This window comes from Oryzias latipes, chromosome 2 (assembly GCF_053564925.1).
Source record: "Oryzias latipes strain Hd-rR chromosome 2, Olatipes_Hd-rR_3.1".
Classification (NCBI taxonomy): domain Eukaryota; kingdom Metazoa; phylum Chordata; class Actinopteri; order Beloniformes; family Adrianichthyidae; genus Oryzias; species Oryzias latipes.
Genome location: NC_136238.1, coordinates 48695798 through 48711908, shown reverse-complemented (window position 1 = coordinate 48711908; position 16111 = coordinate 48695798). Strand labels below are relative to the sequence as shown.

General features: G+C 43.1%; 2 protein-coding genes across 6 annotated transcripts in view; one reads left to right on the top strand and one right to left on the bottom strand.

The window, feature by feature from the left end:
* LOC144989034 (NLR family CARD domain-containing protein 3-like) overlaps positions 1 to 16111 on the top strand; it is a 242440-nt gene that overhangs the window by 29653 nt on the left and 196676 nt on the right. Inside the window, exons 10-11 of one of the 3 annotated variants that reach the window (XM_078940751.1) lie at positions 953 to 1126; positions 1443 to 4670. The exons of 1 other annotated variant lie outside the window; for it this stretch is intronic. In XM_078940751.1, coding sequence (XP_078796877.1) covers positions 953 to 1126; positions 1443 to 1476 — 208 coding nt within the window. In that variant the 3' untranslated portion in view covers positions 1477 to 4670. Of the gene's footprint in view, positions 1 to 163; positions 1127 to 1442; positions 4671 to 16111 lie in introns of those variants that run through there. One more of the 3 variants, XM_078940755.1, reaches the window with a different exon arrangement.
* LOC144988997 (NLR family CARD domain-containing protein 3-like) overlaps positions 1 to 16111 on the bottom strand; it is a 273480-nt gene that overhangs the window by 221917 nt on the left and 35452 nt on the right. The gene's annotated exons all lie outside the window — the stretch shown is intronic.

The following is a 16111-nucleotide window of genomic DNA, read 5'->3' as shown; positions in this document are numbered from 1 at the left end:
CAGCATCTTCCTGCAGTTGCTTTTTCTCTTGAAAGATATGCAGAAGAACTTCTTCTTTTCTTCCTGCCGCTGCTTGATCTCTTCAAAGCTGTCTGCTGACATTTGTTCTCCACAAAGTTCTGCTTGCAGCCATCAGCTCTTCTTTGTGTCTTTGCTCCAACAGACTCCTTTAAAGCTCGTGCAGAAGAAGCAGCCGTGCACGCTCACATGCACTCTGAGTCCTGCTGCTGTGTTTCAGCAGATGCAGCTGAGAGTCCAGCGGCTGATGTTTGTGAGCAGACAGTGACAGAGTCCTGCTGCAGCTGGATGCTGCTCTGACAGACACATCCTCCACAAACATCCTCACCTTTTCATCCACAAACATCATCACATCATCCATCAAAGCTCCCAGCAGCTTCTGACTCTTCATTCAGAGCTGAAGTCATGCTTGATCAGGGATCAATGTCCAACATTTGCTGCTGACTCTTCCTCATCACTTCCTTCTTCTCTCTGCTTTGATCTGTTGGAGCTGAAAGTCTCTGCTTGAAGGGCTGCAGCAGAGAAGGACTGGAAGATCATCTCCTGAAAACTGGGAGGAAGACTTTCCAGCATCCTGCTGCTGAAATTCTCCCATGATTCAGTGCTGTTTGGAGAAGAGCTGAGCAGAAAGAGGAAGTGGACTTTTTCTGCTGTTGCTGCAGAAACATCAGTTGGTTTGGATGCAGCCACAGGCTGATGTTTGACTTTCACACATCTGGACTTCTTTCCTGAAGCAGCTGCATGTTGTCCTGAATGTTCCTGAATGTTCTTCTTCTCTGCTTCTGCTGGACTCTTCTGATCTGCTGCTGTTGCTTCACATCTTTGGACTTTTTCTAAACTTTCTGATCTTCTTCAGCTCTGAACTCTTTAGAAGAAGTGAAGGATGAAAAACAGGAACTTTGTCTTTAAACTCAACTCTTTGTTCTGGATTCAGGTTGTATGGCTGCAGGTTGTCAAAGACCAGCTGTGCTGCTCTGGTCTCAGCTCTGAAGTCCAACCCGTCCCACCTGACAGAACTGGACCTCAGATACAACGACCTTCAGTCTTCAGATGTTCAGCAGCTCCAGGATCTGGTGGAGAGTCCAAACTCCAAACTGCAGACTCTGAGGTCAGCAGAGGGTTGGAGTCAGTCCAGCTGCTTCCAGATGTTTGGTCCTAAAGTTAGTCTGAGAGCAAAGATGCAGAGTTTCCTGTGAAGCTGCAGCTTCTCAGTGAAGCTCTGAGGAGAATGATGACAGGCTTCAGGACAACAGTCAGCCAATCAGAGCAGCAGAAGCTCCAACAGGTGAAGATGACAGGAAGCTGCTGCTCTGAACAGGACTGAAGCTCCTGCTGCTCTTTCTGCTGCTGTGCTGCATCACTGACTGACAGACCAGGATCAGGAGACACTCCTTCATCTCTGGCTCTACACTTTCTCTCTGCAGGTGTTGGTCTGATGTTCCTCCTGGAGGAGCATAGAGGAGCAGCAGCAGCAGCTGGTCTGCAGAGATGTTGTGACTGGACGGTGTTCCTGGGAGGTGGAGAGCAGAGTGATGGAGGAATCAGAGGAAGTGGAGATGAGTGTCAGAGCTGCAGCAGGAACTGATCTGAGATCAGCTCCACTGTCTCTCTCAGCATCAAGTGGACAGTTATTGTGCTGCAGCTCCCCCGGTGGACTGATGGAGAACTGCACTTCCTCTTCTCATTCTAACTTGGAGTATTGATCTGAAACATGGTTTGGATTCAGGGGCCAGTTGTTCAAAGGAAAGCTGATTGGCTTTTTGTGATAGGATTGGATCAAATCTTGAAAATGGATTGTTCAAAAGGGAAAGAAGGAATCTGAAATCAGATTAGATCACAGAATCCAATCCTAGTTCTAATCTGGATCAAACCTTCAGTTTGTGTTGTTCAAAACTTTTCAGTAGGATTTGGATAACTTTGATCCAGAAAAACTGGATTATCCTGATCCCAACAGGGTGTAGGATTTAAAGGTGGATTCCAGAAGGGAAATGTAGAAAAACTTTAAAATTGGTCAAATAATACATTTGTTTCATTTAGTGTTTATACTTTGATTCATATTTTGCACTTGACTTGTGTAACCGTTGTAACAGTGATAAAGTAGATATAGTAGACATAGGCTACCAATTAAGCTATTCAGTAAAGTAAAAACAATGAAATATGAAATAATCTCCGAAACAGATTTCAGTCAGACATCTCTGCAGTAAGAAATATTTATTTCACATACTTAATTTTCACATTCGTTAGTTGCCATTCACATCTTTTTTCGTTTGGCATAAGGCTCCGTTCAATTCCATGAGATAATTTCCATAAAACTTTGGGGTAACAAAACCCCCAACACCAAGATCATCCAGAAGAAGAAAATGTGAATGTCTAATCAGTGTGTAATAAGATGAGGTGTGTTTTCGGCAGCATTCCGTTTTAATTTCATTCCATTTTCCAGTATGACTGCTATGTGTGACCCAGCACCTTTGACCGTTGGGCCACTCCCTTTCAAGTACAGCTCCACAAAGGGGACACACTATGTAATGGATCTGCTATGTGTGACCCGGTACCATTGACCGTTGGGCCGCCAATAGATACGTCCAGCAGTCATCGTTGCAGCACCAGATCAAGGAATGCAGGGGTGCCATCATTCGCTGGAAACGGAGAAGCAGACTGGGGAGTAGGGGTTCGCGGGCTCAGGATGCAATACATAGATAAAGAAAAAGCAGTATTAGTTTCGGCAAAGAATATATAAATGATCCAGAAAATGATCAGTTACACAATGCTTGAGATAAATGGAATAACAGTGCTTTTAAAGAACAAATCTGAGAAAGTGAAATTTAGTAGATAGTTAAGGAGAAGTCCATTGTTGATTCATCACACTATAGAAACCACCAGAATCACAAATTCCAACAGTGAATTGATAGTGAATTATAGACCTGCACGAAATCTTAACACCAATTTTACATACACCAATTTTATATACACCAATGGTAAGAGAGTAACCTTTGACGGTTCCAGAGGGACGCATGTTCAGAAGGTCATTGAAGAGCAGGCGATGGGAAGGGTAACCAACGTCCAAGAAGATTTGTAGATGAGAAAGGTCAACATCCCACGTAGCAATGGACTGCAGCTCGGCTGGAACGCATCATGACTTGATAAAGAACTGCAAGTCCCAGGGTCCTTAGGGGCGTGACCTCACCGATGATCGCGCCAAGCAGAAAACGGAACCCAGAAGAAAACACATCACAGAAGCACGAAAGACGACAACTCGCCACACACCAAACATTTTCGCGATCACGGCACTCAATAAGGCTGGTACATTACCCGAACGATCGCCACTGACAACCCAAAATGCTGCAGGACGCTTCTCCGCAGACACGCGCCAGAAGACGCGAAAACCGCGGCTCCAAAGACGTGCCGGCAGGGGGCCGGGAGCCGAAAAAGAGAGGGAATGGACGCTTAATGGAGGGGGGAAACGGACCCCCCTTAAGATCCAATAAAGCGGAGATCCCACAATACGAAAAGAACAGGGGTAGAGTATCATGACGCAGAAAGAGAAAAGCAAGCACGGAGAGCCGGCAAAGAATGAGCGCTGATGGTAAGAAAGAGTGAGCAACTGCGCACCTGGGCTTAAATAGGACGCTGAGCAGGTGAGTTAATTGACTGAACCGCCCTAGGGTAGTTACCTGTAAAACACTGCCGAGTGCCTGCCTGAAATGCGACAGGTTGCTTATTTCAATAACAAACAAAAATAATATATTCAATTCATCCCCGTATATTAATTTCAAAGAAACAATCATCAAAGATGAGCCTGTCAAAAATAATGTCTAACTATTGCAATCCTTACTATACGTCCACTCAGTCCCTCATTCTGACGGAATGCCAGAGGTTGGTGTGGTTCTTCAAATAGCTCAGGTGCATCATAAACATCATTACAGAGAGGGACATTGCGCCTGGTAGCGATGTTGTGCAGGACGATACATGCTACTATTATGTTGCATGCTCCCTGTGGTTCCACTCGCAAGTAGTTAAGGCATTGTGACGGTGTAGAACCGTCAGCTGCCGCGGCAGGCGCACACGCATGCACACACACACGTGCGCATTGACGCGCATGCACGGACCCGGTAACATGTCATTTACATCAACTTACCCTTTTCATTCTGTCCCTATCCCCCTGCAGGTAGCCCTGAGTGCACGCTGGGTTGCCGATTTATAATCCTCGCGCATACATTCACACGAAGCACACACGACGCTAACATTAGCGTCTGTCTGTTTGTTTGTTTACCCGGAAGTAACCCGGTAACCCGGAAGTGGTCATGGACACACTGGGTCATGTGACGCATCGGTCACTGTTTGTATTTATTTTTATTGATGATTATTGTTACTTTTCTGTACACGACACAGAATGTTTCTTTGAATGAAACTGTTTATTTCTGTATGTTTATTTAAGTTCTTGAAAAATGTAAACACTTCTCCCTGTTTTCTCTTTGGACTGATGGAGAGCAACGCCCAGGAGGAGGGGCTTACCACTTAAAAGAGAACCAGATACAGCTGGCAGGGTGGGAGTCTAAGAGGAGAATTTGGAGTGTTGGAGGGAAGAAACTGATGATCAGCCTTTGTGGAGCAGTGGTGTGCTCTGTTCTTGATTAAAAGCAAGAATACTTTCACCTTGGCGCCTCTGCCCAATCATTCCCGGACGGGACCCACGACAGGCATGCAAAGCGTTTCTTTAGAACTCCATTTAAACGCTCAATTGCACATCTTTTTTTGCAGTGAGCAGTTTTGAAGCGTGCCTGCGCTGGTGTGGATGCTGCAAGAAAAGGAGTTATCAGCCATGGTAGGAGTGGGTAGGCACTGTCTCTTAATATTATGCCATCCGGTCGGTTGGTTTGGAGCTCTCTGTATAAAGCACTCTCTCTCAGGATACGTGCATCATGAACAGACCCAGGCCACTTCACGACACAGTTTGTGATGATGAGGTCAGCATCGCCCACAAGTTGGATGTTGATGCTGCACCTGCCCTTTCGGTTGATGTACTCCCAATCCCTCTCATGAGGTGCTTGGATATGCACATGAGTGCAGTCAATAACCCCAATAGTATTGGGCATGTTCCCCAGAGTAAAAAACTTGTGCTTGGTCTGGGCAATCTGGACATCATTTGGAAATGATACAAACTGATTCACCAGGCTGGCCAAAGCAATTGACGCAGCTTTCACTACATCACTCACAGTTGATTTTTCCACTCCTATATTGTCACCAACTACTTGGTAGAAAGTCCCAGATGCATAAAAGCGCAGACCAATGAGAACCTGTTGTTACACAGACAGACTGTGACTCCTGCAGGTTCTCCGTTGAAGTTTTGGCCTGACAAGGTCTGCAATGTACTGAGTATCAGCATTCCCAAAGCGAAAGCGAGCATACAGTTCTTCAGTGGTGTACTGCTCCAGTGGTTGTGCACACTCACCATACACCCTTTGACGGTATCCTCTTCCACCAAAACGGTGGTAGCGATGGACAATACCTGCCATGTCAGTGCCTCTCTGTAAGTCCTCTGAGAAAGGCTTAATACAAGATGGCTGTCAATTTCCCACACACCAATTGGCTGCTGTGGCATGTGTTCAATTAAATCAATCATGCCCCAGGCCTATAAATACTATGTTCATTGCAACAGATGAGGTGGAACCATGAACTCAAAAGGACCTAATTTCACTGTTGCAGAAACCCATGCACTGCTGGAGGGTGTTAAGTGCCATTATGCCTCAATAGTAGGAAGCTCTGTTGCGGAATGCGGAATGTTGAATAACAAAAGGAAGAAAGACATTTGGGTTGAAATCATTCAGAATGTGAATGCAATGGGGTCTGGCCAGAAGAGGACCTTGGAACAAGTGAAATTTAGATGGAAGAATCTGAGGGCCAGAACAATAAAGGACCTTGCTGAAGCCAAAACCCCCAAACAGGCAACAAACCATTTAAGAAAGGTGCATACACAGATGTGGTTCTGGACATTATTGGAGGTGAGAACACTAAAGCTCTGCACGGGATTCAAGGGGATGGTGAGCCTACGATTGTAGAGAAAAATGAGCCTGTTCCTCCTAATGCAGAGGAAACGTTCATTCTGGATCTCAGCCCTAGTATTGAAATTCAACCTGGACCCTCACTGGTAGAGCCAGCAGTCACAGGAGCTCAGAAAAGATGGTTGAAGCATCCTTTGCCGAAAATTAATGACGATGCTTATGAATGACTTCTAAAACGAGAGACTGACAGAGCAGAAGCACAGATACTCCTGGCAGAGGAACAAATCAAGCTGACCAAACTGCAGCACACCAAAGAAAATTTTTAATAATGTTATGATTATTATGAAGCGCCTGTTCGCCTGTTTTAATTTTAATCTGTGTGGTCAGCGCTTTTTGTGTTGAAGAGCGGAGCCGGAAAGAAGCCACAAATAGCAGTATGCTAACACTGGCTAACAACATTAGCTTTGGGTGGCGCTGCTATCTGCATCCTGGCTGCACGTAAACATAAAGCTGGAAGTCCGCGCTCCGCCGGTCCACTTGACTAGTTAAGTGCGGGAGCGGACCACTTCTTTTCTATGTTGTTTGTTCCTTTTTTGTTAAACTCACTTCCCTCAGTTTATACTGGATCATCGCGGATTAGTCATTATTTGGGAAATAAAGTAAATAAAGTAATAAAGTAAAATAACGAATAGCAATTTTATAAGACAGAAAAATTAAAAATAGCCCCCCCGCAACGATATCATCGTCCATCCCGATGGTTGACAGCAAACATCGTTAATGCCCAATTAAGGGGACATCGCCCAACCCCATCATCCATAGAGTAAAAATATCATTACAAGATTATCCACATAATGTACCAAGCTAAAACTTTTATTGAAATTAGATTTAGATTAAACATTGATACACTCTGTAGTAGTGATGCAACATTATGACTTTCTACAACCGATACGGATACCAATAGTCAACTGATATTTTTAAAATACTTTTCAAATGCCCAGAAACTTTCCTTTTTTTTTTCTTTGAATGAGTGCTAACGCTTAAAATGGAGTTTTAGGGGAGTTGATAGACTTTTTTTTTTTAATCATGACTTCTGAGTCAAATTTACGAGAACAAACCATAGATTAACGAGGAAAAAACAAAGTTTTCCGAGCCTAGCTTAAAGATGAAATATGTGGATTCTTTTGTGAAGCTTTATTTCCAGATAGGTTTGAAAAACAAAGAAATTCAGAACCTTTTGGCGACTCAAAATCAAATTATTGTCAGTGTTGGTAAAGCAGAGTTTCATATGTAAAATAAGGAGCTCAAAGACACTTGGGTGTTGAAGGAATTTATATTTCTTTGGTCCTCATTTCTCCTAGGTTTTTATCTTATCTTTATTTCATTGAAGGTTTTCCTTCAGGTTTACTGTGTGTGGTTCCTTTGAATTTCAAAGGGACTTCCTGAAAATTGCATATGTAAAGAGGTTTCAGGAATGCAGCTTCAACCTCCAACCCCCTTCAGGAGAAAATGGTCTTTGATCTTCTGAGGCCATTTGGTTGTAGGTCTGACTTGGATCATAAATCAATCATCTCTGAGACTGATTCAATCCCTGGGAACCGCCACAGGCATCTGCTCACGTGTGGGGAACAAAGGTGTATTGTCTACTGGATGCTAGGAAGATCTGGCCACATGTGGGGGGCCACCTGGGGAGCCATTTGATTGCGGGACCATGTCAGTCTGTGAGGAGACCCCCTAGACAGCAGAGGGGGAAACAGATGCTGACTCCAAGTATGGACTAAGGAAGTAGGCAGGCTCCTTGCCGGCCAATCCGAGCGGCAAGAGGCGGAGATACAGCAGCCATCTTGCTTACAGAGGAGGAGACTCTGACCACAAGTTTAAAAGTCTGCACTCAAGGAACTTTCTTTGTTCCCAGACGGCCTCATGTGATTCGGATTTGTAACTTCTTACGTTTTGATGGTTTTGGGTTTGGGAACTGTTGGCCTCCCATCCGGCCTTCGCAGATTCGGGTGGTTCAGGACGTCCAAAAATGAAATGTGCAGTTGGGAAATGAAAAGACACACAAGAGTCTGCATGAATTTTCAAACCTTTTGCAAAAGGGGAGAGGTGGAAAAACACGACCTGTTAGGCTCTGTGGCTGTACGCTCTCTCTGGCCTCAAGGCTTGAAGGCTTTTTTTAATTATTCAGTCAGCGAAGACGAAAGCATGCAAAATACGTCATTAGAATGGTGTGTTTCTGTCTAGTCTGCATCTCCTAAGAGATCCAAAACAATCATGAAATCCCAACAGACATAATCACACCTGGCCCAACTCAACACAGACCTGAAAAGGCATTTCACAAAACACCACAAAATGTATGACCACACAAATGCTGAAATCACCCAAACAAAGAAAAGTACCACCTGTGGGGGTCCAAGAAGAGAGTCATTGCACCTGAGGGGCACAACTCAATTATCTCATAAATTCCTGAAAAAAGATAGATCATGATGAAGAAGACAGAGAACTGAGGATGCAGCTGCTTGGGTCAGCTGGTTCCATCAGAGATGAATAAGGAAAAGAAAACAAAGAAGGGGAAAGAAGATCCTTCCAGGAAACTGGTGCCCCAGAATCTGCAACAAAAAAAAGGACCTGTGGAAGAGAAACCAGAACAGACAGGAAGTGTCGAGGAGTTGGAGAAGCCACCTAGAGAGGATGGAGATGCTGTGGATCAAGAGGACAAGAAAGATGATTCATATCAGGACAACCTGGGGGTACAGGAAGCTGAAACGCTGCTGATGTCACATCATGAAGATGTGTCACCCTTTGCTGTGCCTGTCTACACGACCCTCATAGACCACAAGCACAAAGTCAACGTTACCCCAGGTTCTCAAAAAGAAAATCCAAACATACACAGATAACAAGATAAACAACACTCATGTACAGTTACATACAATCAAAACACTCCAAACAGTTCCTGTTAAGAGCAGAGGACCAGCCAGTTCCAATCGATGGTTATGGATGCAAAAATGAATGTCGATCAGTTTTGAATTGATGGTTACGAATGCAAGGTTCAGTTGAGTGGGAGGGAAACTCGACCACTGTCAGGTGGGAGCGAAACTCCACCACCTGGATCCTTCGCTATTCTGAACTCGGCAAAAGGTGGGAGAGAAACTCCACCACCTGAGCTGCTCCTCTCTCTTGATTCCCACCACTAGGGGCGCTCCATCCCTATTCTTGAGGTGGGGGACTTTAGGAGAAAATGACTCCTGTGGCTAGCGACCCGGGGATTTTCTGCCCCTGTGTGAGTTGAACCTTCTTGGGAAACCACCGGATCAGGTGCTGTCTGGAGGTCCTGCTGGACCCCTGTCAAAGGGTGCTGTGGTTCCTCTGCTGCCGTGCACTGGCTCCAATGAAACCAGGTGTCACCTTTCCTTGGACCCTCACCGCATGCGACGTTCTCTCCGCAACATGGAACGGCCCTGTCCAATGTGCTCCCGACCGTCTCAGTTTGATGACCCTCATCAGCACCCAGTCGTCAGTCTCAGTGGTTACACCTTCTGGTCTCTTCACCGCCTGTTTGGAGAAAACTGATACAAAACTATGGAGAGCAATTTAATTAACAGGGTGAGACATTGTTTTATTTGAGGTTCCCTGAGCATGGAAACCGTTACTGTGGCCCTGTAAAATGTTCTATCTGCTAATCATGTGGCTCAGACTCACTCTATGATTTACTGAGCATCTGATTGACATCAGAGTATATGTTAGAGGGCCAACCCCATTTCATTTGGTCTGTGCACAGATCTTGTCCAATTTAATTTGAATGTTTGATTTATTCTCTCCACCTTTCCTTGTGACTGTGGGTGTTTTACCGTTTCAAGTGAATGTTTCAGGCCTAACAGGGCTCCACCCTTCTAAAGGTCCTGGTTTCTGAAGTTTGCTCCATTGTCTGACCTGTCTTTTATGGGAAAATCATGGCATTGAATGTAATGGTTAATAGACATTTTATTCCTGATTTGCTATTTTCCTTCTTGGTGGGCCACGCCCCTGGACACCCAGTAAATGCATCAAAGCACACCAACACAGACCTGTAACCTCTGATGGAGGTCACCATGTCTGTAATATTAATTATGATTTCTCGCCCTGTTGCTTGTTCTACTGGAACCCTCCCTGGTTTTCCTGGTCACACCCCCCTTTTGTAATCTTACCCCCTCATAGAAGCATGGCTCTGGCTCCCACTCTGTTTCCTGAACAGCTCTGCTCCTTCTGCTTCAGCTAATCCTGCTCAACAACTCCTGCTCTTTGAGCTGATTGTGGATCTGTTAGTCTTTCTGCCTTTCTGACCACATGCTGACCATTCTGATCTTCCACTGCTGCACATTCTGATCTCAATGCATCCTTGTCATGCCTGAAACAACAACCATCTGTGTGAAACTCTTTGCTCCCTGTGGACTGCACATCTGACCTGATCTTCTCCTGTTTTTTTTCCCCACCTGTTCAGCACACATGTGGTGTTCCTGTGGTCATGTGGTCTGTGATCCTTTGTGTGTGAATGTGATATTGGGTGCTTCTAAAATGTTGTTCAGAGAGAGAGTGAATTCCTGAAAGTTTACGTAAGCCACTCCTCCATGTGTGGTCAGTATTTGTAATGGGTGTCCCGTGACTATGTGCTAGCGTGGTATGGTTATTCCAAATGTATGTTTGATGCAGTTGTGATGTCTCTTATCCATGTTTTCTAACATAACACTTGGGTACATAAGTATTACTCTTCCTCCCCCTTTTCTCTGGAACAGAAAACTGTTTGCAAGATCTTCTGTTCCAGAAACATCAAGGAAAAATGGTCTATGATAATCTGGTGTGGTCAGCTCAGAGGTCGCAGCCAGGGCCTATTTTATTTTAATTAAAGTAGTTTCAGCCTCTGCAACCCAGTGCAGGTCTGTTTTAAGGTTCCTCCTATTTTGCTGTCTGACCATGTCATGGAGTGGATGGGTCAATCCTGTTTAGTTGGGAACGTAATGTCTGCTGCAGCCAATCAGACCTAAAAATGACAACATCTTTGACTTTCATGTGCTTAGAATGAGACGCACAGCTGATCTGTGGGACAGGGAAATAATGATCTAATAAATCTACTTGTCGGCGACTCGCCTACAATTCTTGCAAAGCTATAAGTCTAAGAATTACTCCTGTGGCGTCTAAACATGCATTCACTGTTTGAGCTGTGATCAGAATTGAATCCACATACTGGATGAGAGTGACGTTGGCTGGCAGGGGACAGTCAGAAGCATCTCCTTTAATACCTGATTGAAAATTCGTACATCCAGAGTACGAACCCCTGTTGAAAACGCGTGTAACGCATCTACTGGGTGTCACACGTAAATGAGAATATGTCTACACATTTGACAGAAACCAAAGTGGGAGGAGTCATTTTTATGAGGTCCATCAGAATCAGAATTCATCAGAATTTTTTATGGTCTTATAATCTTCATACGCCATCATTAAAATCTCAGACTCCGTCTCACTGAAGTGTAGCGCCTTCTCTCTTTTTTTCTCGTTTCCATGGTGACTCAGGAAATCGGCGATCCATTGAGAATGTCTTGGATCTTCCCTCAGCGTTGGAGTCTGGTCCTGCATTTGGGTCATCCTGATATACCGTAACAAAGCCTCTTTTCTGCGCTGCAGAATCAGCTGATTCAAGGGGATTACGTAATCACGTCCCTACTGTGCAGCGCTGCATCTCAGTGTGAGGCTGCTTTCTCCACATAAGAATCCACTGGGATTGTGTCAACTCTTGAATAGTTACTGGAATAAAAAGAATGTAAACACTGGAGATAAAGCCCCTGTGTCAAAGCACATGTGGTTTTTTTCAGAACTTATGTCAGTAAGCTTTAGATGGTTTGGTTTGGTTAGAAAAACATAAATCCAACATTATTCTGCATTTCAGAGCAACACAACATTGCTCCCAAGTGCATTTTTACTACACTCTGCTGTGTTTATAAAGATTGTGAGTCAGCCATCTTAGACGTTGCAAATAAAAAAGGATAGAAAATGAACAGGACTACCAGCACTCAATAGACTGAAAGATCATATTTCGCCTCAATAATAAAATAATGATAAAGTGTAAAATTCATTAAAATACAACATTGTGCATTTTTATTTCCACTGTTCTTGTTATTTGCAGTGAGAAGGCCATTTGATATATTTGGTTCTTTACTGCACTGTTTATCTAAGTTATTACATTGAAGTGAGTAAATTATTACAAAGACATACTAGCATTTTTTTAACATTTCATTTCAGTGTTTCAAATAACACTACATGTATCAGTCCACTCCATGAAGAGGTCGGGGAAGAAAAAACAGCTACACACACGTGTCAGGCAGTTAGCCAACTCCAGCTTCTATACTTGCTTCAACTTAAAAAAAATAATATCTAGCACATTCTCAATATTAACAAGGAAATCATACATTTCAAATTGAAATTTTCCTTAAATTAAATACAGAAACAAGTTAAAGTAATTACAGAAACATATAAGCAACCTTTCTCCTCTTGGCTTCATCATGGACTAGCATGCTAGCTCGTTAGCTTGCTAACTCGTCCAACTTGTGGTTAGCTTATTAAAAAAACTGAAGAACAATCTTCAACTCACCAGGATCTCTCTTTTAAACACAACTCTGTTTGAAGATCTTTAGAATACTTCTTCAGTGTCCATTCATGCAAAGTTCCTATTTCTGTATGTTTTCCAGAAGCACACTGATGTCCTCTCATCTCACCGTGTCGTCACAGATGGAAAAAACCTTGAGAAATATGGAGTGATATTTCTGCCACCACGTTGCACACAAAACTTTCTAAGTTGCAAGAGAAAATAATAAATATTTGCTTTTTAATATTTTTTTATTCTGCTTTACATTTCTTTGCTTTCAAAAGCTTTTTTTTTGCGTTTGCAAAATCCTTTTTTTTTGCATGCATTGTGTCAAATCTTGCTTTTGTCCTATCTTTGATTGTGCTGACTACTTTGAGCGCAACTTAGCGTGATATGACAGCCACTGCCAGCGCCGAAAAAGTTTTCGCTTGCGTTGTGTGTCATCTCACTTTTTTCTATCTTTGATTTTGCTGAGTTAAGTTTCAGTGTAGTATTCAGTTTTCAGATTAGTTTGTAAACATTTTCAGGAACGAGGAGAGATCTTTTAGCGGTAACGATGTCCCCACATTAGACAAAAACTCTCTCACTCTGGACAGAGGTTGCAGAAATGGAGAGATACCTCTTTGCCAATTTTGCAATGTGCTTATAGCTGGTCCCATTGGTTCTTCCCAATTCAAGAGGGATACATCCTGTTGCTCTGTATTTGGTAATCTTTACCTTTATCTCCTCCAAAATAGCAGACTCATTTTCCACCGGCAACTGAAAGACTTTGCCAAACAGTTCAGTCATTACTAATTACAGACAATCCGGTGATGCCATTTTAAATGGATTAGCAGATTAGATGTTTTACCGCGGCATACCCGATCTCCGTGAAACAATGTCGGCACACGGTGTTCGACTTATCCAACAGTATTTTCCCTTCATGGATGAATACAACAAATCAAAAGTGTTCCCACACAGGAGAGCGTAAGGAGATGGGTGGGTCCTCAAGTTCTGGTATTGCGTCTGCATTAGCCATAGTGCTATAGTTGACATGCTAACTACAAAGGTGAACCGAACCGAAAGTGCCATACCGAAACGTTCTGGTACAACTACGTGTACTGTTACACCCCTATTACTTGACCTAACAAAGTATATACTGCAGTCATTATTTTTGTTTAAATGTTTATTCAATGTTCACTGATCGCATTAAAAGTGTTCAAGTTTGCTGTATTTTTTAACGACAAGGTTCATGGCATTAAAAAGGCCATCAACTCCACAACACATATAACTATCCAACGGCCACCTACTCACTCTAAGCTGACTCACTTTGTACCTGTCACTGACCAAACTGTCCAAGAGACTAGGGCTGCACGATATGAGGAAAACTCGCGATATGCGATATTAGAGATTAATATTGCGATAACGGTATAATTTGCGGTATATAAACAAATGAAAAAATAAACCAAAACATCATTCCCATTTCATTGCAACAGTTCAAAAATTATACTCCAAATGACCCTCGTCGAGAAAGGTGACAAACATCTAACATAATGCGATTGGTCAAATGCATAAAGAGATCTATTTTATTCGTTAAATGCTTCAACCTGCCATAAGGTTGTATTAAGGTTGTATTTACGATTTATTGCGATTTTTGCTGTCTTTTGCGATATGCATATTGCAGAGCTGGATATTGCGATAACGATAAATTTGCGGTATATTGTGCAGGCCTACAAGAGACCATCACCCGTCTGAGCTTGTCTACATGCCTTGATGTGTTACCCACTAGATTTCTAAAGTCTCTCCTGAACAGTGTGTTGCCACCAATTACTCAAGTAGTTAACGTGTCTCTTCAATCTGGAATATTTCCAGAGGCCTTAAAAACTGCAGTCATTAAACCTCTCCTGAAGAAGGGCAGTCTTGATCCCACTGTACCGAATAATTACAGACCTATCTCTAATCTGCCATTTTTAGGAAAAGTCCTTGAAAAAGTTGTCTACCAACAGCTCACTGACTTTCTCTTATTAATAGGGATGGGTACCGTGCCCCGGTATTGAACCAGCCCCGGGGCCGCATTCTTCAAGACCGCAGTATTGTTAAGATCTGACCTGAACGGTTCTGCTATCAGTACTGGAGAAGTTACTTTTTCGTTTCTTTTTTTTGTGTCCCACAAAATATAAGCGTTATCTGCCATATTTAACTCACCAAGTCAGTCAATTTTCCGTTAATTAATGATGATATTAATTTTGGTATTCTCGTTGAAGCGGAGAGCTCTGTCTGTCTATTTGTGTGCACGGGGGGCGGGGCTGTTGTCTTGTGTGCGTGCGCGACGCACAAGACAAGGCAGCGCACACACAGTCAGTGGTGATCTTGTAGGGGACACGTGAGCGCCCTAGACTAAGAACTAACGTTTCTGCGTAAAAATTACCAAGTTTGCCTACCATGCTGTCACCTTGCTACTACGATGACCGTATGTTGCGCTGTTTGTGCAGAACAGGCTGGGGCAGCGGGAGGGGGGGTGGGGGTGGGGGGGCGTTGCACGCGGAGCATACAACAAACAGGTAGAGAGGCGGGGCTTAGACTCACCGCATATGATTCCAGACCCGCGACAAACTATCAGCTGCTTCCTAATACTTAATAATAATTAATAACTAATGATAGTTGTCATCCGTAAAATTAATATCATTTATTGGTTTTACTGGATTCAAAGAAAAATAAATGGAGTTGGCAAAATAGAAAGGAGTCTGCATCAAAGTGAATTTGTTTCCATCATTGAACTTAACTTAACTCTGGTGTTTGACAGACAGAAAAGTCTATTCAAGGTTGTGGAAAATGGACAAAAGATCAAATGAAACATCACACTCATAAATAATAAAAACAATTAGATTAAATAATTAAATAAATATCCTGTCTGGAACATTCTCATGTATAAAGTAAAATGTTTTGTTAAAAAGACAATGTTGTTGCATAGTGAGGAAATAAAACACTTTATGTTCTTAATTTGTTATTTATTTTATTTTTTTCGTCCTCAAAAGTATCGATAAGAGTACCGGATCGATAAGCAGTATCGATAAGAGTAGTAACGATACCCATCCCTACTTATTAAACAATTCATTTGATGTTTGCCAGTCAGGCTATAGACCCCATCATAGCACAGAAACTGCTCTTATCAAGGTAACCAACTACATCCGCCTGAACACTGATGATGGCAAAGTCTCTGTCTTAATCCTGCTAGACCTGAGCGCTGCCTTTGATACTGTTGATCATGGGATCCTTTTGCACAGACTCCAAGACTGGGTTGGCATCTCTGGATCTGCCCTAAATTGGCTCAAGTCTTATCTAGAAGACAGGAAATACTTTGTTGAAATTGGGAGTTGTGTCTCAGACTACATGGCCTTGACTTGTGGTGTGCCCCAGGGATCGATCCTGGGACCCCTTCTGTTCAACCTCTACATGCTGCCACTAGGATAGTTAATGCGCAGTAATAACATTTCTTATCACAACT